Source organism: Eumetopias jubatus, unplaced genomic scaffold (assembly GCF_037043125.1).
Source record: "Eumetopias jubatus isolate StellerSeaLion01/CBP00866 unplaced genomic scaffold, mEumJub1_p1.0 scaffold_3, whole genome shotgun sequence".
Taxonomy (NCBI): Eukaryota; Metazoa; Chordata; class Mammalia; order Carnivora; family Otariidae; genus Eumetopias; species Eumetopias jubatus.
The window spans coordinates 137,787,412-137,811,529 of record NW_028274809.1 but is presented as its reverse complement, the minus strand read 5'-3'; the positions used below and the strand labels follow the sequence as shown (position 1 = coordinate 137,811,529).

General features: G+C 38.3%; 1 protein-coding gene across 2 annotated transcripts in view; it reads right to left on the bottom strand.

Annotated features, from left to right (window-relative positions):
* Positions 1 to 19,619: 19,619 nt before the first annotated feature.
* HTR2A (5-hydroxytryptamine receptor 2A) overlaps positions 19,620 to 24,118 on the bottom strand; it is a 55,418-nt gene continuing 50,919 nt past the window's right edge. For both annotated transcript variants that reach the window (XM_028107735.2, XM_088021841.1), the window contains one exon: positions 19,620 to 23,272. In XM_028107735.2, the coding sequence (XP_027963536.1) occupies positions 22,473 to 23,272 (800 nt within the window). In that variant the 3' untranslated portion in view covers positions 19,620 to 22,472. The remainder of the gene's footprint in view (positions 23,273 to 24,118) is intronic.

The following is a 24,118-nucleotide window of genomic DNA, read 5'->3' as shown; positions in this document are numbered from 1 at the left end:
CCACACTGCACAGCCTCAGGATCTTCCGAGGGGAGCTTTTACATAGTCTAGTGCCCCAGTTTTTTGCAGCCACAGCCCAGGGGAAGCCCCTTGATTGTCGGGCTCTGGAGGCGGGAACACCAGTCTTCCACCCCGAGAGCACTGCAGTGATAGCCGACGGAAACACACCGCTGTCTTTTTGAGAAGGGGGCCTATCTGCTGGTCCAGGAGCTTTGGCCTGAGGAGCAGGCTGCATTTCTGTTCTTACGGATTTCTCAAGATCTCAGCCTCCCCAGCCAAATTAGTACCACCTTCACCTTGCCTTTCACTGATTTCAAAGCTGCATAAAAAATTACATATTCCCATTTTCATGATTTGTTAGATTCGTCCAAATTTTTAGTACATTTGTGTTGTATTATTATAGATAATATTAATTATGTTAATAATCGAAAAAGATATTTAAAAATGTAGAACCCTTAGAAAATATAGAATAGTGGAAAAAGAAAATTAAATCACCAGTAATCCTACTGGCTAAGAGAGAATTTGATTTAATTTCTCTGATAGAGCTTTTGTTCATTTAAAATTTGAACACACTTGCATGCAAAACTTTTTGTGCCTGACAATTTTTGGAAGCAGCAGTGAAATCTTTTTCACCTTCTAACGTAATTATTTAGATTTTAAAATTCCTTTTTAAAAACTTTGATAATTTATGTTTTCCAGAAGGGCAGTCTAATTTATCCAGAGTTTATATATTTTTTTGTAGCATTAAAAAAATTTAAATTTCCTCTCCTGTGGTTATCAAACTTCCACCCTTTTTTAGTGTTGAATGTTTGTGTTCTTTCTCTTTTTTGCTTAATTCTTTCATTCAAAGGGGATTTTTTTTTTAGTTGACCTTTTTAAGGAAGAATTCTTAGATTTACATATGAAGTTTTAAAATACAAAATAAAGATACATTCCTACAAAAGGTATTATTGGGTCAACTGTTTCGGATTTTTACTGCTCTTGAAATAAATATACTGCTAAATTGCTTTCTAGAAAGTTCATAAGACTCATATGCAATGTTTGTTTATCTTTATTCCTCTATTTCATGAACTGGATCATAATTGTCAATTATATCTCAGTAAGGTTGAAACTAAATTTAAAAAATACAAGACAAACTAGAGTCATATTATGTATTGTTTTGAAAACAACACCATCTATTACTTTTTAACAGCTGTTTGGAGTTTCATTCAATGGATGTACCACATTTTACTTAACCAATGTCTTACCATTCTGATTAGCAATGTTGCATAATCAACTACTCTAAAACTTAGTCATGTGAAATACCATTTTGGTGTGCTCACTGGATTAGGAATTCAGACAGAGTACAGTGGAGATGACTTTTCTCTGATACATGATGTTTGGGACCTCACCTGGGGACACCCAACAGCCAGACGAACTCAGTAACTGGGGAATGGAATCACTGGTAGGTATTTTCACTCACATGCCAGGTGGTTGTTGCTGGCTCTTGTCTAGAGCACTTACCTCTGCATGTGGTCTGAGCTTCCTCACAGTACAGCTGCTGGAGTATAGTTAAACTTTCTCCACGGTGGCTGAGAGTCCTTAAGGTGGATGCCCCAGAGAACCAGGAAGAAGCTGCATAGCCTTTTTTGACCTAGTGTCACCTCTGTTGTACTCTTTTGGTCGTAGTAGTCACATGCCTTCCTAGATTTCAGGAGCTCCAACATAGACCCCCATCTCTTGATGGGAGAAGTGTCAGAGACTTTGTGGATAAAACCACCACACCTATCAAAAACATTTAGGCCGTTTATGACTTTGTTCATTACAACAACATAACAATTGTAACACACAATAAGGATTCCTGCAGGGCATATTTCCCATAAATTGAACTGCTGTTCCATGGGGATGCACATTTAGAATTTTGATAAATCTACCTAATATCTCTCCCATAAAGCTTTGCCAAATTTACGCACCCTCCATCATAGGAAAGAAACTACTTCCTTACCATTTTCCTAACATTAACCTGTATTTGAACATTTTTCCAGGATAAAAAATTTTCTGCCAAGGAATTTTTAATGGATAAATAGTTTTCCATATAATGTATTTTACCACTCTTTTTTTATTTTTATTTTTTTAAATTTTATTATGTTATGTTAGTCACCATACAATACATCATTAGTTTTTGATGCGGTGATCCATGATCCATTGTTTTTGTATAACACCCAGGGCTCCATGCAGTACGTGCCCTCCTTAATACCCATCACTGGGCTGACCAATCCCCCCTCCCCCTCCCCTCTAAAACCCTGTTTGTCTCTCAGAGTCCATAGTCTCTCATGGTTCATCTCTCCCTCCGATTTCCCCCCTCCTCATTTTTCCCTTCCTTCTCCTAATGTCCTCCATACTATTCCTTATGTTCCACAAATAAGTGAAACCATATGATAATTGACTTTCTCTGCTTGACTTATTTCACTTAGCATTGTCTCCTCCAGTCCCATCCATGTTGATGTAAAAGTTGGGTATTCATCCTTTCTGATGGCTGAGTAATATTCCATGGTATATATGGACCACATCTTCTTGATCCATTCATCTGCTGAAGGGCATCGCGGCTCTTTCCACAGTTTGGCTATTGCGGACATTGCTGCTATGAATAGTGGGGTGCATATGGCCCTTCTTTTCACTACATCTGTATCTTTGGGGTAAATACACAGAAGTGCAATTGCTGGGTCATAGAGTAGCTCATTTTTAAATTTTTGAGGAACCTTCACACTGTTTTCCAAAGTGGCTGTACCGACTTGCATTCCCACCAACAGTGTAAGAGGGTATTTTACCACTCTTGTATTTTTTGGGTGTTTAGTAAGTAAGCCTTTGCCCACTTTCTTAATTATGTCCTAAGGACGCAGTCCTAGAACTAGAATTGCTAAGTCAAAATTTTTTCCCCTTCTTAAGCCTCCTGGTACATATTGCCAAAATAACAGAACATTTATGTCACTTTACATCCCATCAACACGTCCTCTCATTAGGCAATGTTCTCCAACAGTGGGACACTTTGCATTTTGTGATATATAACCTGAAGCACATTTACTACAAATTCCCAGGGTGAACTCAGAAATCACATGGAATAACTCTCCAGTTATAATTCCTTAGGAATGGGATGTTTTAACGAATGCAGCTTCTTTTTCATGCACGCCAGGTGTTAAAGAAAATAGACAACTCAATACCTGCATTGCACCACCTGTCCGCATTTCCCTGCCTACATGGTGACTGCATTGATAGAACCATGCTTTGGCATTATTTTCTTTTATAGATGGTGGAATTGAAAACATGTAACATTTGAAAGAGCTCCATATAGTATTTATAAAGCAGTTCAATGCCCTCTTACAAAATCTCCTATGAGTATTTCTCTTGGCACTAAGGATCTGGATAAAAGTTTGTTTTTCCCGATAAACGAATATACTTCTGTCTATTGGTGAAACCTATGTACTTCCTTCTTCATCCTGGTTTTTAGGATGATCAGAATAAAGAACTAAGTTCTATCCAATTACTATAGCATTGTTCACTTTAAGCAAGATTTTTTAAAATATAAATTTTCTTTTCTCCTCTTTTGTTTCTTATTTTTCTCTCTTGTTTGGGAGCATTCAATTTTTACTACAATTAATCTACTTTTAATCATTTTTAGAAGATGGAGAGGAAAGGTCAAATTATAAATCAGTTGATAAAAATTATATCTTTAGTAATATAGATGATTTGAGGGTTGGGCTAAATATGTATTAGTTTTTGTGTATGACCTAGAAGCAGTTTAAAAATTAGAGTGAGTTATTTTGCTATTCATCTTTCTGTGCCTGGCAATAGAAACTAGGAATTTGGGAGTAATCACAGTCTTTATTTTAAGCCTAATCTGATTTTATTTTTGTAAACTATTTTTAATAAAACATCTAATGGATTATTTTATAACACAGAACTAGCTATAGAAGAGTTTTGCACATTTTAACATACTACGTTTACACCAATAATAGATCTAACAACTGTAGATTGACATCTGAAATAATTTATGTCTCTGATTCTATATTTTTTAAACATTATTTTTAAAAGATTTTGTTTATTTATTTGAGAGAGAGAGAGTGCACGAGTAGGGGGTTGCAGAGGGAGAGGGAGTAGCAGACTTCCCACTGAGCAAGGAGCCCCATATGGGACTGGATTCCAGGACCCTGGGATCATGACTTGAGCCAAAGGCAGATGCTTGACCGACTGAGCCACCCAGGCACCCTTTTTTAAACATTATTGTGGGGCACCTGGGTGGCTCAGTTGGTTGGGCGACTGCCTTCGGCTTGGGTCATGATCCTGGAGTCCCGGGATTGAGTCCTGCATCGGGCTCCCTGCTTGGCGAGGAGTCTGCTTCTCCCTCTGACCCTCCCCCCTCTCATGCTCTCTCTCTCTCATTCTCTCTCTCAAATAAATAAATAAAATCTTAAAAAAAAACTATTTAAAAAAATAATGCATATACATTTATTTTTCTACTGAGTTAATTTTCTTCTGAGTTAATTCATAAAACATTTAATGAACTGTGTAAAATCAATTCTGATTTTAGCTAATTAAACAGTAATTTCCTCCTCAAAAATGCTGTTTCAGGAGATGAGACAACTGGAATAAAAGTAACCCATGACTTTAGCAATGAGTCATTCCAAAGAATTTGAGGTTGTTTCAGTCACTTATTCATTGTCTGTATTTATTTACTTTATTTTATGTACCAGGTACTATTATTGGGATACAATGGTGAACTAGCCAGGCAAGGTTCTTGATCGTATCAAACTTACATTCTAGAAGGAGGATCCAGAAAGTAAAATAAAAATGAATAAGTAAGTAAGTAAATAAATAAATAAATAAGAAAATTTCAGTTAGTATTAAGTACTATTCAGAGAGTAAGTAGGGATATAGTAGTAAGCCTCTAATTTAGAAACATTGGTCAGAGAAGGACTTCTGAGGAGACGAAATTTTAGCTGAGATCAGAACAAGAAGAATAGTTCCCTTCTGTAAAGATCAGTGGAAGACCATAAAGTACACGAATCAACAGGTGAATTGTGGAACCCAGATGATGCATATAGGATGTTTAGGTACAATTCTTTCAACTGTTTTTGGTGCTTGAGAGATTTCCAAGTAATATGGGAAAATGCATGCCATAGCTCCCTACTTTTATTACACTGAGTCCAAAGGCCTCTGCCTGGCTTTTAAAGCTCAGAATTAAAAAGTTGGGCCACATCTGTCCCGCTTTATTTCCACGGCTTCCTATCAAACCCTGTGCTCTAGCCAAGCTCATTTCCTCACTCTCCCTCATTTCTGCTGTGCTCTTTTTCTCTTTCAGGCTTTTGCTCCTGCTGTTTCTCCTGCCTAAGATGCCCTCATGTCCCCTTTTCACTCCCCCTAATCTTGCCAGTCCTCCTTTTAGGTCCTGCTGAATGCAGTCCTCACTCTGGTCCATGTACATGGACCACCTGCTATCCTTATGATTTAATGCAAACTATAGTGTCTGACATTGTTCACTTGTCATTTCTGGTCTATTAGTCTGGTCATACGTAATCATGAATCCCGATACTTCTTTGTGTTGCTCAGCATCCAGTATAGTACTGAGTAGTAGATGATCGGCCAATAATTGTTAGATGGCTGATAGATGATCAATAACCATAGTCATGAATTCAGTCATTGAATGAATTAGTGTCCTTTGTACTCTCAGGGACTCAGTATCTGCCGTGGTTATGGTGTCTGGCCCATGGGAGATTTTCAGTAACTTCTGGATCAATAAAAAAAATTTGTTTTAGATCTCTGCCCTTTCTCTATTTGAATGTCTGTTTTTCTATGCATTATGTCTACTAAATAGGCTATGTTACCAGTTGCTATATATTATACCAGCATAAACAAATACATAAGAAAATAAGTAAAGAAGCAATCAATCCACACATTCACTGGAAGGTTAGTAAAATTTCAGAGTTGGAAGTACTTTTACCACTTGTGTCTAGAAGGGGTGCTTGCCTGGGGCTACTATAAAAGAAAGGCAGATTATGTATTTGTTTCCTATTACTTATGTAACAAATCCTCACACATTTAGCGGCTTAAACAACACAAATTTATTACCTTCTCCTTTCTAGAGGTCAGGCATCTACAATGAGGCTCCAGGGCTAAAATTAAGGTATTGGTGGAATTGTGTTCATTCCGGAGACCCTAAGTGGCCCCAGATCTGACACATTTGAGAATAGCTGGGAAGCCAGTGTGGCTGTGCAGAGCCAGGAGAGTTACGGAAGATGAGCTCAGAGAGATAAGATTGTATAGAACTTTCTGGGTAACAGTGTGGGGTGATGGATATATTTTGAAGACTGAGCCAACACAGGTTCCTGATGGAGAAGATATTAAATATACTGAGAGAGAGAGAGAGACAGAGAGACGGAGGGAAGGAGAGAGAGAAAGAGAGAGAGAGAATGAGAACCTAAAAGGCAAAACAATTGAGTTCTCCATTTGAACTACTCTTGGAGCATAGGAGAGAGTGTGGAGAATGAATGACTTACATCAAACTATTGTCAGTGGCATGAAGTAGGAGAGCCTAAATGAACCTTCTCATTTTGCTGTGTGCTGCTGTATATTTGAATCTTTTACAACAACAATATAGTCTTATGTTACTTGCATAATAGTAAAAAAAGTTACTGATAACTTTTGTCAAAGACACATTTCCCCTCATTTGGGCAATGTGTATGTAGTCTTAACATGAGCTTTATCAGACATGTACGTTAATTGAGACAAATATTTAGCATCTACAGTTGGCAAGGACACAGCAAAGTGCCATGGAACCATTGGGTAAATATAGGATTATAAAGAAAAATGCAATCAAGAATGAACAACTAAATTTGTTATTGACTCAGGAGATTGAGATATAAATACAATTGAGGTTAGTAGATGTACAATTATAGATTATCGTACTTTTTTTTTGGAAGGGAGAAAAATTTGCTGATTGAAAGTAAATAGTGATAGAATGCTTGAGTGGAGACAGGTACAGCCTGCTTTCTTTTTCTCCTACAGCAGTCCTATAATGCTGCACTATTTGATGGATTCAGTATGGATCTGAACATTTTCCACACTGATATGGAAGTACACTAATTAGACTTCATGTGGCTCTATAGATTCCTTTCCCCCACATTATCAAACCTTTCCCTATACCAGAGTCCTTTCTGATATTGAGTATATGTCTTGAAACATTACATATGCAAAAATAAACTGACTGCTTTTCTTTTTGAAATTAAAGTTTAGCTAAGTCTATGAGTACATGCACACAAAAATGCCTTGGGGTTGTTCAGATGGCTAAGTGCCATAGTTATAGGGCAGTGCTCTGTAAGTTCTAAAGCACACAGCAATGTAAGGAATTATTGTTTTGATTTCATTAATCTAGGTTTGAAGAGGTTTGAGATATTCCAGACACATGGATGTTCAGATTATTTGTAATGTACCCATTTAAACAACCTTTTAGAAAATGAATAATTTGAATTGGAAGATTCCTGAACTCCTATAAAGTGTTCCTTAATCTTTTGATTCCTTCTTCTTCATTCTGGATGGTGATAGTCTTTATTGTCCTAGACCCAAGCCAGAGATGGGATTTCTTTCTCTCCGTCACGTTCATGTCCAAGTGTTGTTGCTCTCTTTTTCTCTCTGATGCTGTGACTGCTTTAGGTCAGGACAGGCTCGCTTGCTTGCTTATTTATTTATTTATTTATTTATTTATTTGACAGAGAGAGAGAGAGAGAACGCAAACAGGGAGAGCAGCAGGCAGAGGGAGGGGGAGAAGCAGACTCCCCGCTGAGCAAGGAGCCCGATGCGGGGCTTGATCCCAGGACCCTGGGATCATGACCTGAGCCGAAGGCAGACGCTTAACTGCCTGAGCCACCCAGGTGCCCCCAGGACAGGCTTTTGGCTCTGGTTTCATAGGACCACAACCCTTTACCCCAAACTCTTGGGGCCAAATGTGTTCATGAATTCAGATTGTTCTGATTTTAAAATGGAAATCTGGACCCTGAACCACACATTCTGTAACATCACCAGCAGCAGCTAGAACAGCTCCCCAGAATCATATCCTTTAATATTTCTGCGGCAAACCTACAAATAGTCATACTAAGTGGAATAACTAAAAATTATGCATAGTCTCATATCAGGTCAGGGCAGGTTTTGTCATAAATGACTCTAGGTCAGGTCAGGTTTTGCTGCCACATCTGTTATTAAGAATTATTTTTTAGCTTTTAGAGCTTTTTGGCTTTGGAATTGAGGATAAAGGATTTTGGGCTTACAGTTAAAGACTGTGTGTGTGGTGCATAATAGTTCCGGCGGGCTTGATGCTATAGTCCTCCCATCTCTAATTTACTCTTTATATTAGCGCATTTCAAATTTTGGGCTTCTCCACCCTTGCTACTTAATTGCTTTAGATAAGGCTCAAGCTTACACAGTTCAATCTGTCAGCACCTTCACCTTCAATGCCTCCACCTTCAATAGTGAGCTCTCTACCGGCACCCGAAAGGTCAAAGGTACAAATGTGATTACATGTTATTTTTTCACTAATTCTGTCAATGGCTCCCCTCTGCCCACAGGAGAGAGTCCTCACATGAGAAGTTTGCAATTCAGGGTTCTCTTTGACCTGGCCCCTACCTGTCCAGTTCTACCTCATCTGCTGTTCCTCTCTCCCTCCACTCTCTAGGTCAGACTTCCAGTTCACTGAGTGTCCTCGCTTTTCCAACCCCCGAGCTCATCTGTGATTTAAAGGCCTTTCCCTCAGGTCAACTTGTTGAATTCACACTTGTTCATGATGCAATTCAAACATCTCCTCACCAGTGAAAGCTTCTCAGCTCCGCCAAGGTAGAATTTCTTGTTCTCTGTGTGTTGCCAGTGTGGCTGATATATGTATAAATATGTGCCAGCACCGTACTGATGGCATTATTGCAGATTTTATCTCCCTGTCTATAACTCCACCTAGGCTGTGGGAATCCTGAGGGCAGAGACCATGACTCCATCATCTCTGTATTCCTGGCATCCAGCTTGGGACCCAGTACATTTTTAATAAACCTTATTTAAAGGCATGAATTACGAGGGGTGCAGTCATATCTTCCATTCAGTGTTTCTGAAAAGTGGTCCAAGGACTTACTGTTACAGAAATTACCCAAGGTCTCAAAACACTTCAGGTTCCTGCGGCCCTAGATGGCCCCAAGGAGAATTCCAGGAGTACTCGTAAGTGAAATCTGCACTTTAAGCCAACTTGCCAGGGATTTTGGAAGCTGAAAACTGTTGTTTGGGGGCCTTTGAAGCACATAGGATTTGTAGCAGAAAGAAACTGTTAGACCTAAGGTGATTTTCTTCTACTACCCACTTTACAGTTTTACTGCCTACCCCTTGGCCATGGAGCCACATACATGAGCTGTTCTTTAGATCCTATTTCCTGCCTTTTTCCCTCTTCAGTTCCTAATCAGTTTTGTGACAAGAAACCAGACAATAGTCATCAAGAGCACCTCATCTTCTGATCCTCACAGCAATCCTGATGTTTATGTGTGGTGTGGAGGACATAATGTTGCTTTTTACATAGACTGACTCTGCTTTGGGGTTTGAGGGCATTTTCTATGGAATAAAGAACAGACTTGTGTTGATGGCCTTGATGGAGGTTACTTTGGCTACTTAGAGGCCCTTTTCACTCATTTCTCTTCATAACTCTATTTTGGAGAGCTGAGGTTGCCGGACAGCTAGTGCCAAGAAAATGTCAGCCAGTGGTACAAGAATTCCTCTATTAGAACAGGATTGTTCTGCCCAGGGATGGCTTCACGAGAATGGAATGAGTCCTTTTTCTGCACAGGCAGGCAAGACTAATAGTCTATTCTGCCTTCGGCTCAGGTCATGATCCTGGAGTCCCGGGATCGAGTCCCACATCAGGCTTCCTGCTCAGCAGGGAGTCTGCTTCTCCCTCTGACCCTCTTCCCTCTCGTGCTTTCTATCTCTCATTCTCTCTCTCTCTCAAATAAATAAATAAAATCTTAAAAAAAAAAAGACTAATAGTCTATTATATCATCAAAGGGCAGACTTGAAAAAGGAAATGGAACTTTCCTTCATTCTTCCTTCTTATTGCTACTTTATATAATGAGCCTCAAGAGCAAAAAAAAAAAAAACAAAAACAAAAAACAAAAAACCCAAATTACTTATTTTTCTAAATAAAAATAAATTTGGGCCTGAGTTCCTCTCCCTGCACCATCTTCCCCCCCTCCCCCCCAAGGTTGAAGAAAAGTCCATTTTGGTCACTGTTGCTAGGGAGTCCATTCTTTACTTTGTAAGAATCCAAAGGTCATAGTCCAGAAACTTGGAGATGCTTGTGGCTACGGCTGTGCTGAGGAGGGAGGGTGGGGAAGATTATGCCCTCGATGCCTGCATCAGGCCTGGAGCTCCTTGCCAAAGCATCTGCTTTTCTGTTCTCTGCCATTCACTGGCAGCCCAACAGAAGCCTTACCAAGTCCCAGGGCTGTGGATGGGGTAGAGGTCAGCTCTTTCTCACTTGTAGAAATGTTCAACCTGTACTTTTCCAAATCTCAGGGAAACTGTGGTGCAGACCATCATCCCCACCTGCAGTTTAAAGCATTAGTTCTGTCTTCTCTTCTTCTGGTAGGCATGACCTTGGTGGGTCTGAAACAGGCCTATTCACCAGCCCCCTCATGGGAGGGAACCTTCAGACCTTTAGAGACAGATGGAGATAGGGAAAGGAGATTGACTCTTTTTAAATCCCTACTGGTGAGAGAGCCCCGAACAATAGCTGATTGCTTTTTTCCTTGATAACTCACCTTATTATATAAACACCAAGTGAAAACCAGATGGGGATAGATTAGGTTGAGATGCTTGCCAGATCTCATGTGTAATTTCTGCCTGTGACTTGTTAGCTCTAGAGGTCCCTTTGCTTTCATTTTTGTTCTCCTTTGTGCAGGAGACAGTCAGGTGGGTCCTCCTAACAAGTAGAGTTGCATCTTTCCTCTCTAGGTGGTAATGTTAATAGTCATCATCTAGAATAGGTCCAATGCTGTTCAATGATCTATCTCTAATTCTTATAACTCCACAAGATATTATCATCCCCATTTAACAGATGAGGCTCACAAAAGTTCAGTATTTTCTCACACAGCCAGTGAATAGTAGAGGCAGAATCTGTCTATGTAACTCTTGAGCTCATGTCCTTTCTAACATTTTCCTAAATCTTTTACCATTAGATTTAAAATACAACTTCCCGTAGTGGCCTAACCAGGAACTGTGAATCAGTACAATATTCACTAAAATAAAGCCTCCAAGCCCTCTGATGTAACTTGTTGTTATTGTGAATCTAAGGAATATGGAATAACTCAAATAATTCTTGCTGCATTGCAGGGGAAGATATTTTATCAACTTATTTTTATTAACATCCTATAGTTAATTCCCTCATTTCTTCTTAGAGTTCTGGTTTACAAATAATTGAATCCATGCTCTTCTCTGATCACGGGTACAAACTGGGCATCCTACTGAGGGCTGCAGGCTACTTGTGTCGTTCTGTGCCTTTCTTCTCCTAGGTATGTCTTCATAATATCGGGGGTCAGATGGTTGGAGGACTTTGTTAGCCCAATAACCTAAATGTTTCCAAATCAGCTACTAAATGATTTTCTCCTCTATTATTGGATGATAATGATTTTCTCCTCTATTGAGGCTTGGCAGGTTTTTCCTTCTGAATTATCTAATTTTCTTTAGATTGTAGCATGGCTATTCTAATCACAGTACACTGTGTTGCTTGTAGAGGTCATCACATCACAGTTCCCAGGGCAAGTATTGGAAAAGCCTCACTGAGTTTGGCTCATCTCCTGTCCATTGTATTTCCTGGATTTTGTATTTAAGCTTCTGTATTATTTAGCAATGACTGTTTTACAGATTGCCCCATAAAAGAAAATTGGCTGGCTCCCTTTTTGGTAACACTCTTTAAAATGTGACTATTCTTTTTTATGGATGAGGTAACAGATGGGAAATTGGAAATAGTTGTATTACAAGGGAAAAAATGTAAGGTGAGAAATGGGAGTGCTATTTGAAAGAGATGGCTTTCCTTACCAGAGTAGTAAGTCCGTAGATTCTTTACCTTCTCCTGTAAGGTGCTGACTAGACACAGTGCTGGACATTTCTTAAACCCTTGTGTGAAAATTCTTCTTCTCTCAGGGATCCAGTGGGAGTTGGAGTGTGCATTCTGCACAGACCACACAGCTAATTGGATCGGGAATGACATCTGGCCATACGGTGGTAGTGGACTATAAGAGGGGCTCAGAACAAAATCTCTGCCTAAATAGGGAGAATCTGGACCAACTTGATCACCATCTTTTAGGAATCTGAACAGAAGAGTATAGCAAAGATCCAGTAAGTAGTAGCAGGTGTAGAAGATGGAAACCCATGAAGTAGAGGGAGGTCATGGCGGACCATGAGTGAGGGTGTTACAAGTAAAGAGAAGCTAGAAGGAAGCCAAGTGGGAGGCACAGGAAAAGTGAAAGAGGCACAGAGAGAGGCAGGTGAGAGGGAGTAGCTGGGTACCATGGATGATCAAGTGGAAGATCTAGTAGTACCTGTGTCACCTCAGGCCCTAGAATTGGTATGAAACTGGGCTTGTCTTTCTGGGCTTCTGTGAGGTCTCTTTGACATTTGTGATTACTGCTTACTCATTCCTATGTGTCTCCTGACAATAAACTCCATGTTCTCTGAAGGACCTTGAGGAGGTTTTTCAACAAACCAGTATGTCTAACACTCAATTTAAATAGTATTTTTTTCTCAGTTCAAATTCATTCTTTAATTCATTAGTGCAAGAAGTAGAAAGGAAGCATCAGAAATTTCTTTTTGAGCATCATTCGACTGGTATGAAGGAGGTAGGGTTTATTCATTTTAGCCTTCATTAGGAGGAAATTAATGTTAGGTACATTTTTCTGGGCATGAAGGTGAGCCAAGAGAAGAGACAGCAATCAACATATGGTGACTGTATCTTTTAAGATCAAGAAAGATCCTTTATGTAAGAATTAATCATATCGATGATGAACTATACTTACAGGTTAAGATTATGTTTATTCAGCAACGTCTAATCTGCTCTGCACTGTAGGTTAGGGAATTTAGGAGGAGCTGTCCCTTAAACAAGGTTAGAGTTCTGTTGAGCTTCTTTCTTTGATTTAACTTAGGCTGGGCAGTCTTGGACATAATGCCGGCATAATGGAGATGTGCTCTTACATATCTGGGGTAGGGAAGAAACAGAGCAAGTGGCTGAGAATATGGTTGTTGATTCAAAATCCAGCTCCACCATTTACTATATGTGAGCTTGGGCAAGTCCCTTAATCCTTAGTTTTCCTATATACAGAATGTAGTGTTGATACTGTAAAAATTAAATGAAATGATGTATTAAAGGACGGAACACAATACTTAGCATTCAATAAGGGTTCAAATGAATAGTTGTGATGGTAGAATATGTTATTAGTTGTTGTCTTTGTTGTAATTATTACTGACGCTGGACAGTGTAGACTAGAAATGGCTAGTGATTGCCCAAGGGCCAAATCTGTCCTGCCCCCTGTTTTTGTAAATAGAGTTTTAACGGGAGACAGCCACGTCTTCTCGTTTGCTTATTGTCTATGTCAGCTTTCAGACTACAGCAGCGGAGCTGAATGGTTGTGACAGATCGTATGGTCCACAAAACCTAAAATATATGCTATTTGACCCTTTGTAGATGTTTTCTGGTTTTTGTTGTAGTGGAAATAGGAAATGGTAAAAACTTAACAGTCACACAGATCTGAACTTGAATTCTGGTTCTATTCCTTAGTTGAGGCAAATTGGGCAAATCTCCCTTTGAGACACAGGTTCCTCACTGGTTACAATGAGATACAGAGAGACATATTACTGTGCTTACATATGTGAAAGCCCTTAGTACAAAATAGTTGCTCAATAAATAGTAACATCAGTGTCTTCCTTTTGCATTCCTCCTTCTGCTTTCCTTCTTACTGAGAGGGAAGGTAGATTGGGTGGTTCTGGGTTTAATTTCACTATTTCAAAAAAATATCAAGACATTGTAATTTATGTTTATATGCACATTATCATCTACCTCCTAGTTGCTAACTGTACTTTACCTGAATTCTTAGAAGCAAGTAGAACAAGTAGCAACACAAGTTATTAGTGAATTCAAATAAAAAATACTCTTCTCCAAGGGGGAAATAATTTGTCTTTCAAATTCATTGGCAAGTTCAAATTTGTATTTCTTTTTTTTTTTAAGATTTATTTATTTTTAGAGAGAAGAGAGAGCGTGAGCAGGGGGAGGAGTAAGGAGGAAAAGGAGAGAAGGGGAAAGGAGAGAACCTCCAGCAGACTCCCTGCAGAGCCCGACGCAAGGCTCCATCTCACGACCCTGAGATCATGACCTGAGTTGAAACCAAGAGTTGGACGCTTAACCGACTGAGCCACCCAGGTGCCCCTTAAATTTGTATTTCAAATTCAAATTCATTAAGCAAATTTCTTAAAGTAGAATATTACCTAAATGCACCTATGGTTTCAATGTTTTATTTATTGTGCTTAACATAAATTTAATAACATGGTACTTGCCTCATGATTATCATTATAATTCTAAGGTTGACAAGATTTATTCTTTTTGAGTGGTGCTTGTTGGTCAGGTCTATCTGGTGGACAGATGGAGGACCAAATGTGAGTCAGAGCATCCACATTCTACTGTAGACAAGTATAGGGATGAATTTATCAAAGACAAGTTCTCTGGTGAACTAAAGGCTCAGAATAGCGTGACATTTTCATGCAAATCACTCTTCTTGCTCTTCAGTCTTGAATATGTTTAGTTTAATTAAATTTGTCAAACTCATAATCACTCATGAATAACTAACATTTCCTATTTCCTGCTAATTCAGAAAAAGACCCACCATCTCATTTTTAGAAATTAAATACTTACAGATATTTCTCATTTTCAGTGTACCAGAGAGACATGTTATTAAATGTGTACATGCTGAGCAAATTAGTTTTGAATTTATTTCTTTTTAATTTTTTTCCTCTTAAAAAAATTCTTCTTAGATTGCTTATCTCTGTTGACTCAATTTCCATCTCTTGGATATTCTTCTTTATATACCCCATGTGAACCTGTGTTGTAGAATGCAGAATATTGATAGTAGACCCTAGAGATAGTGATATTGAACATTATATCTAATTTTAATTTTTCCCGCTTTAAAACTAACTTCCAAATTCTATATTCTTAACACTTTTGCCAGTGACCCACGTGAATCTGCTTTTCACTAGGGTCTACAGCTGTGGAAACATCAGCAGGCATTGCCTCGGGGGCTTCTTTTGGATGCAGTCTCCTAAGAAGCATCACTGAGTAAGTGTGTTAAGTTATCCACATATTAATTAGGTCAATTTGTGACAAAGCCAGTGGGTTCAGCAAAGTAAACATAAATTTTGTAAAGAGGACAGGATAATTCCTCACCAAACATGTTATTTTTATTATTTTTTAAGGAGTAATTTCCTCTTGAGATTTCCCACACTTCAACGATGTCTGAGGTATAAGATACATGTAGTAGACCCTCACTAACAAACATAAGGAGAGAATAAATGAGTTTGCAGTGCTGGTCTCTCAACCTGATTTAAATATATTTTTGGTTATATGAATAAATAAGCCATACAAACCATAGACCAATGGGCCCTTTTTAGATCATATAAAAGGAGAAAAATAGAATTTGGAAGATGTGAGGCCTGGATCCTGTTGCTGGCTTTGATGTGCTTGGCCAGGTGAACTTGCATAATTTCTCTCATTTCCCTGGTTCTTTATCACCATTTCTGCTAAATGAGAAGCTTGGATCAGATGATGTTGAAGCTCCTCTAGCTCTTAAATTTATTGAATGTGTTTCTTTTTGTTCCTTATATTTCAGTAGTCTAGAACTATTACTTAGGCTAAATAAGTAGAACTCATACAGAGAATTTGTCATTTACATATTAGGACGTTGGAGAGCTTTTCTAGGTCTTCTGCATCTCGTGTGGGAACGATAATGGCTAACCAGAACCTTATTAGCAAAGCTGAAAGGAATTATCAACTTTCATTCTCCAGGAAATGGGTTTGCTGATCCTAGGCCTTTAGTAATCAGTTTAGACGTGATTGTACAATATGAATGTATGTTCATTTAAATATTGTTACTAACCATAATAACACCACTTTCTATTGAGGATGCATATTGATTTTTTAAAGATTTTATTTATTTATTTGAGAGAGAGAGAGAGGGAGTGAGAGAGAGCGAGCCCAAGCAGGGGGAGCTGCAGAGGGAGAGGGAGAAGCAGACTCCCGGCTGAACAGGGAGCACTAAGTGGGGCTCGATCCCAGGACCCTGAGATCATGACCTGAGCGGGAGGCAGACGCTTAACCGACTGAGGCACCCAGGCACCCCGCATATTGATTTTTGAGACCATGGTTAATCACCGACTGGGTAAAACATTCATGCAAGCTCTCAACCAGGGGCTTTTGGCCCGCCTTTGATTTTAGTTCCAGCTGTAATGAAGAGTTCCAAGTCATCTGTTGCTGCTGCTAATGGAATTGACTCCTAACTGTCTGTAGTATCCTTAATACCATACCCTTAAATAGACTTTACCTCTTCCCTAACTCTGTCTGCTTCTTGGGATCATGCGCCACATAAATGATCTGCACTTAAGTTCTTGTCTTGGCTCTGTACTTGGGGTCACCCCAACTAAGACAAGATCATCTGAATAATGGCATATTATTACCTTTCAATATCTGAAATAAATGTAGGACAGGAAGTACAAATTGTGCTGTTCTCTAGAAGCCAGAATAAACACCTTTAAAGATGTTGTACTCTTAACTATAAATAAAAACTTAAGTGACCTTGGTGCACTTTCAGCAAAAATCTAGCTTTAAATAAAGGAGATCCTTGCTGCACCATGATATCTCAATCTTTTTGAGCTTTTAAATTTTCAAGGAAATTGAACTTGAATAGTGAGAGCACTTGTTCTTTAGGGAACCTGGGGGCTGGTAAAAAGAATAACCTGATATCTTGTACCAGCTAGAAAATGTGCAAAAATGATGCTGATGGTGAGAAAAATGCAAAAGTAGGAATCATTTGTGTTGATATCTGACACTTGGTCTCCTGTATTAGAAGCTCTTTGGATCCATAACAATTTGATTTTTCTTCTAAGATTCCCATATAAAAGTTATAGCTGTCATTTATTTGCAATGCATCTGAAGAATTTAAGAGAATGTGAGAATTGTTCCAAAATATTCTTTGTTTATGAAGCCATGTCTTGGTTCATCAGACACTTGACTGGACTCTCTAGCATCGAGATAAGCATAGACCCAGAAGAGACATTTTGAAAAGATCACTGACTACAGTCCCTTATTATAGACTTGAAGAAAAAAGGCTTTGACTTGCTCAGGGTCAGACGGTAGTAGCAGACTGGACGTAGGTGTCCTGCCTCAGTCTTCTGTCCTGCCTCAGTCTTCTGTGGCAATGAGGTCACATCAAATCCTGAGGCTCCAGTTGGGTGTGAAAACTTGCCATAATGTGTTGACTCAGGTGGACATACTGTCATTAAATATCAAAAAGGAAGAAGACTGGGGTGTATATCATTAAGGGAAAATAAGGAAACCATTTTTTTTTTTTGCAAACCACCTGCAAAAATAATAAAAATTAACAAAGTTTTGTCTTATTGCATATTTACTGGGGCAAATGTCCATTGAGTATAAAACTTGAGATAAGCCTAGTAATATTATTAGTGTTCTCAGTTTAGAATAAAATCTTAAAAATCACAGATGTTTTCTTCAAAATCATCATTATGATTGTGGATTGAAATTTAAGGTTAAATTATAAAGTTTTATATACATTATGAAGTTTCTGAAGGTACTTGTTTTTCTGTGGGTCATTTGAGGGATGCCAGGAGAATATTTCTTGTCCCTAAATTTCTTTCTCAACTGGTCTTCTTGGCATTAAAGTTTTTAACTTTTGGATTATGATCATGGTGGACCACTAAAGGGATCTCATTGATAGACAGTGGTTTGTCAACTTGAATTACTTATTAGTGCTCTAGCAGAGAGGAGAAACCCGACAGGATAGGTCATGGAATGGGTAAGTTTTGATGTGAGCGGGAAAAAATACCAGCGAAGGGAACTCTGCATCATGGTGTGGACAAAGCTGAAGTAAAATGTCTTTAAAAATGAGAATGTTCACAGAAAGGATAGTAGAAGCTGTTGAATAGTAATATTGACTATCTTACAGTTTTGTCTGGAATTTGCTTTGATGGCTAATAATGTATACTGGCCCTGGGTTTTTTTCTTTCAATAACAACACAGTTATTACATTTACATAGTGCTTTACAGGTTATCAAGCACGGCCATAGCCATGATCTCATTTTTTCTCTCTTTTTTAAATTTACTTTTTATTTTTAAATTTATTTTTTATTATGTTCAGTTAGCCACTGTATAATACATCATTAGTTTTTGATGTAGCATTCGATGATTCATTAGTTATGTATAACACCCAGTGCTCATCACAGCACGTGTCCTCCTTAATGCCCATGACCTCATTTAGGTGACGCTGTCTGTCAGCCTTGGTACTAGTGCCATCATTTTTAGAGACAGTGAAATTGAGGCCCGGGGTTATTAAGTGACTTGTCCAAGGTTACATAACCAGCATGTAGGGAAGCTGAGATGGGAACTTGCATCTTTTGGTTCTGAATTCTGTGTTTTTTTCCCCATGCCACATTGGACAGGGACAAGAACTTATGCTTCAGAGTCAGATGATTCCCCCAGCCTTGAACTTGCCACTTTTTTTTTTCCAGCTGTGTGACCTTGGACATATTACTAACTATCCTGAGTCTCAGTTTCTTTATGCATTAAAAATAAGACATAGCAATACCTATGTTATAGGATTGCTGTGACGATTCCATTAGGTAAAGCAAGCAAAGCAGCCAGCTTAATTCCTGGCACATGGTAGGTACTCAACACATGGAGCTATAAACACCTGGAAAAGATACCTACTGTCCCTATTTCATAAACTTTTTCTACATTTAGAGGTGAAATGAAGAGCCAGGGCAACTTTCCAGTTTATTCAATGATACTGTGTTTTCTTGGTTTACTTCAATTCCTGAAATGATCTCCTGTGAAAATGTGTGTAGCGTGTGTGTGAAGGCACCTGTGCCTGTCTTGGGGGTACACCTGTACGCACATACCCATCAGTACCTGTGTGCATGCACTGGGGGTACAGTGGTGGTTCTCTATGTTTCTAGGCTGTGTTGAACCAGATATAGTGACCAAATGTGGAGCATCTGTCTGCTGCAGGTAACTGCAACCTGGATCACAATCATAAATCTAACTCAAACAGGTAGATCCTGGTTCAGTCACTGAACCTCAGAAGCACAGACTTTGTGCTCTCAAAATATCTGGATGATCCATAGAGTTCCTAGTTTGATGACTGAAAGGTTTGGGTAATTCCCTTTAGTAGACAAAACTATGAACTCACAAAATTACGTTGATTTTTGAGTGTACTTTATTTATAATTATTCATTCTTTCTTGAAATCTTTTAGAATCACCTTGATTAAAATCACTACACAAAATGATCTTCACTCTATTTATTATATATTGCACAGAATAATTTAACACTTTATAAATATGTTTTGTTGATGCACAAATGGGAGAAGCACCCTTTGCCAAAAGCACTACAGTAACTTAGTTCAATTTGGCTACGGTAGCACTTTAAAAAATGACCATGAGGTGGCGCTGTGGCCAAGTAGATGAAGTACGTCTAAACTGAGTGTTTCCCTAACTACATGGCATTTAATTCCTTTCTTTAAATATAGAAGAATCTACTGTTCAACTTAAAATATTGATTAGAAGTGAGTCTTTTAATCACAGATCCATAAATCATTCAAGCACTGTGTCTCATTGGGGCGGGGCGGGGGTGTTTTAAAAGCCTTAGTAGTCAGAAAGTCCCCAGACTGAAAAAGGGTCCAAAGGTACCAGTTTATTTAAGATCACTCAACTATATAAAGGACCATTGTTTTCACCACCCTCGTAGAATTGTGTTAGTCTTCCCACAAAATTAGGTGAACTTCCAGTTTATTTAAAGAGCTGATACTTCTGTTACATTTTAATCTGCTTTGACAGCAATGGAAGGTCATAGAAACGTTAGAATGTGAATTCACATTTTAATTGACAGGATACAAACATGCAAACATGTGTATATACTGAGTGTTTTCATTAATGACTCTTGCTTTTTCTCCATATAAATATATAAATATCGAATAAAGTGCATGAGAACATGTCTGTACATATACACAGATACATGTTTGTCTATGTACACTTGAATAGATATTTATGGAAAGAAAAAACGTACACATTTGTAATATATATGTAGTCAGAAGACATCTGTCAGGCAGTATTTATGTTCATTCTGATCAGGATTGAGTATATGGGGTAGAATCTAATCTTTTGTCTAATATTTTATGAAATGTGCAGAGTTATAAGCTATGGCAAAATACATTGGAGCAGAGATTTTTTAACATTTGTATTTTTATAAGTTAGTATGGTATTATCATTAAAGTGGTTCAGGTAAAACACAGCCTTGATATAAGTGGTTTACTGTAAATTCTAGCTTTGAAATACATACCTTTCAATGTATCTATAAGGATATAATTGGATAGCCTGAAAGCATTTCCAAATCCCACAGTGGCATCTCCCACATCCTTTAGTTTTCAAATCTATAATATTTTCTCAAATGGCTTAGAGCAAAAAACTACTTTTCATTTAATAGAAATACTTCAGTATTTCTTCTATAACCACATATCATCCAACATCTATTTTAGTAAGGATGTATAATTTAATCTAGAGTAATATCAAGGTGAATTAAGTGCTGTTAACCTCTTTCTCTCTTTAGCAAACTTTTCTACAAAACACTATATTACTGCTCTTTTTTATTAGGGAGTCCAGTGTCAGTGAATAACAAATAAATTAGGTTTTTAGGGAAGTAAAACAAAATTTTCTTGAAACTTTAGTGATAGGTTGTGATAGGTTGGGTCTAAGTCGAGGTGTGTATTTCTAAACTACTTTCAAATTTTGACCTCCTGTAGTATTCCCCCCTCGATCATTTGGTGGGTATTCATTGGCAACCAATTGGGAAACTTACTGAGAAAACTACCCTCAGAGTCAAAACAAGCCTTTTTCTGACCCAGATAAGAAGAAAACAGTTTGAACCAATTCTCAAAATGTCTGTTAATTAATATTTTTGACGAGGACCATTCCAATTAGGTCATTTTCTTTAAAGGCAGGGATCTTTTTTTAATTTTTATATCTTCAGTACCTAGGACATTTCTTCACAGATAGTATACACCCAGTAGATGATCGTGAGGCCAAAGCTGAACAGTTTTAGTAAAGAATATAGACTGATCTGAAAGCATCAGTTTACCTAATGGGGCCAATAGGAAAGCCACCTGCATTTTACAGAGACGTCCTAAGGTTCTGCTGTCAGTAGCAAAAAACCTGAGTTTATTCCTCAATCGTGACACAGTTACATCAATACTGCTTACTGCTCAAAGGCGCGCATGCACGGGGCAGTCATCAAAGAGCGAGTTACCAAACACTGCTATGGTGCTGTTGAGGAGAAGCAATTTCTAGAAACGTATTTAGTAATGTTAAATTATCCTTTTGATAGTTTACCTAGTAGAACAAACACTAAACAAGACCACATTGGAGATTCAGAATAAAGCACAAAGAGTAGAAGAGAAAGCAGCGGTAGTTATTAAATAACATTTTAAAACTTTTTCACTTCTGAGAAGAATTAGCTTGAAAGGCAGCAAATGCCAGCAACTTTGTGAATATTTCCAAATGACATCTATGAAAAAGCAGGAATGAAAAAGTCGTCAAGTATTTCATTTAATTATCTTAGCAATACAGATTTCATAACACTCTCCTTAGTGTCTTTTTTTGTTGTTCAAAATATGTAGCATAGTAAGTTTTAAAGATTTTTCTTTAAGAGGTCATTGTATGATAGTCAACCAATTTTCACTATTTGTAGCTATTGTTATTTACAGCAATAGGTAACCAACTCATGCCATCAATTAACAACAACAGAGTAGCAAGGTTTCCACTTGAAATAGAAAGTAATTTAGACTTATAGCCTCATTATAATCATACAATAAAAGCTAATTATTGTAAAGACATATCATTTACAATGTTAAAAATAAGTATCATAAAGCTCACAGCTGAAATGCTGTCAGAACATTTTTGAAGTGCACATTTTGTGTCATTTAACCCTGCTTTTTTTTTTTCATTGACAGAATAAAATGAGGCATATAAATATTATTGTTGGTTCTACTAGACTGGCCTAATTTTTTTCCCAGTCCCCCTATTTTCTTTTCTTTCCCCAGAATAGGTGAAAATTTGCCGAGCGTGCCCTCTGTGGTTGCTATGGCAACTTGTCTATCACACACAGCTAACCTTTTCATTCACTGTGTTAATAATGTCTGTAGGAGCATCTTCTGAATGTTGTTTCCCTAGAGCCACCATGCTGTAGTCATTATCTGTGCTCTTGGCATCTTTCTTTGAATTCTTTTTTTGTCCCATTTGGAGTTGACTAGATTTGTAGGCCAAGGCCGGTATAGTGTTCACTAAAATTAACTGCAATGGTTTTTTATTTTCCTTGTACTGACACTGAATATACCGGGAAAAGGCTGACCTGTAGGTCTTGTTGAACAGTGTGTATACCAGTGGGTTGACTGCTGAGGAGAGGTAACCGATCCAAACGAACACGTTGAGCAGGGCTCCGATGATATCCTCATTGCAGGACTCTTTGCAGATGACAGCCATTATGTTCGTGATGAAGAATGGGCACCACATCACCACAAACAGAAAGAAGACAATGCCCAGCACCTTGCAAGCTTTTTGCTCATTGCTGATGGACTGCATAGTCCTCCTGCCATAGGACCCTGGCTCCCTGTGGATCGATCGCTGGAAGAGCTTTTCCGAAGACAGGGAACTCTGAGGGAGGAAGCTGAAAGACGATAGTTTGGCCCGGGTGCCAAGATCACTCACACACAAAGTAGCTTCTTTCTGGAGTGACTTGATAGTTAGAAAGTAGGTGATCACCATGATGGTTAAGGGAATGAAGAATGACACGAAAGAGCCGATCAGGACAAAATTATCGTCTGCAAGTAAGCAACTCCCTTCCTTAAAGACCTTGGAATCATCCTGTAGGCCGAAGACTGGTATTGGCATAGATATACCTGGAGTTGGACAGAAGATGACACATGACTATTAAGGAATTGTCTACATGAGGAGCATTGCTACGTAATGGCGGCTGTGCAAAGGGTTCTATATCAACATTGTTTAAAAGCTCAGTATATACTTGCAGTGAGAATTTAAATTTCTCTTAGACTTACAGATATTGTGTAGTTATATAAATTTAATATATAGTTATATGTAGTGACATATTACTTATATATAGTTGTAATATGCATACAAATGTATATAATATATATTAGCTACATATAATATATGATTTCTTATACTTGTATGTTATATTGCCCTATAGAGATAGTCCTTTACTTATAAAGAATTACAGGGGGCACCTGGGTGGCTCAGTTGGTTAAGCGTCCAAATCTTGGTTTCGGCTCAGGTCATGATCTCAGGGTTGTGAGATGGAGCCCCCTGTCCAGCTCCATCCTCAACAGGGAGTCTGCTTCTTTCCCTCTCTCTCTCCCTCTCCCGTTGCTCCTCACCCCTGCTCATGCACCCTGTCTCTCTCTAAAGTAAATAAATAAATCTTAAAAAAAAAAGAAGTATAATAAATCTAGTTTTAATTTTTCATGCTGTATTTTTTAAAGATTTTATTTATTTATTTGAAAGAGAGAGACAGATAGTGATAGAGATAGCGAGAGAGAGCACGAGCTTGGGGAGAGGCAGAGGGAGAGGGACCCGATATAGGGCTCGATCCCAGGACCTTGAGATCATGGCCTGAGCCAAAGGCAGACGCTTAATGGACTGAGCCACCCAGGCGCCCCTTCACGCTGTATTTTTTTCTGATTACAACATTACGCTTATTAATTGAAGAAAATACAGAGTCACACAAA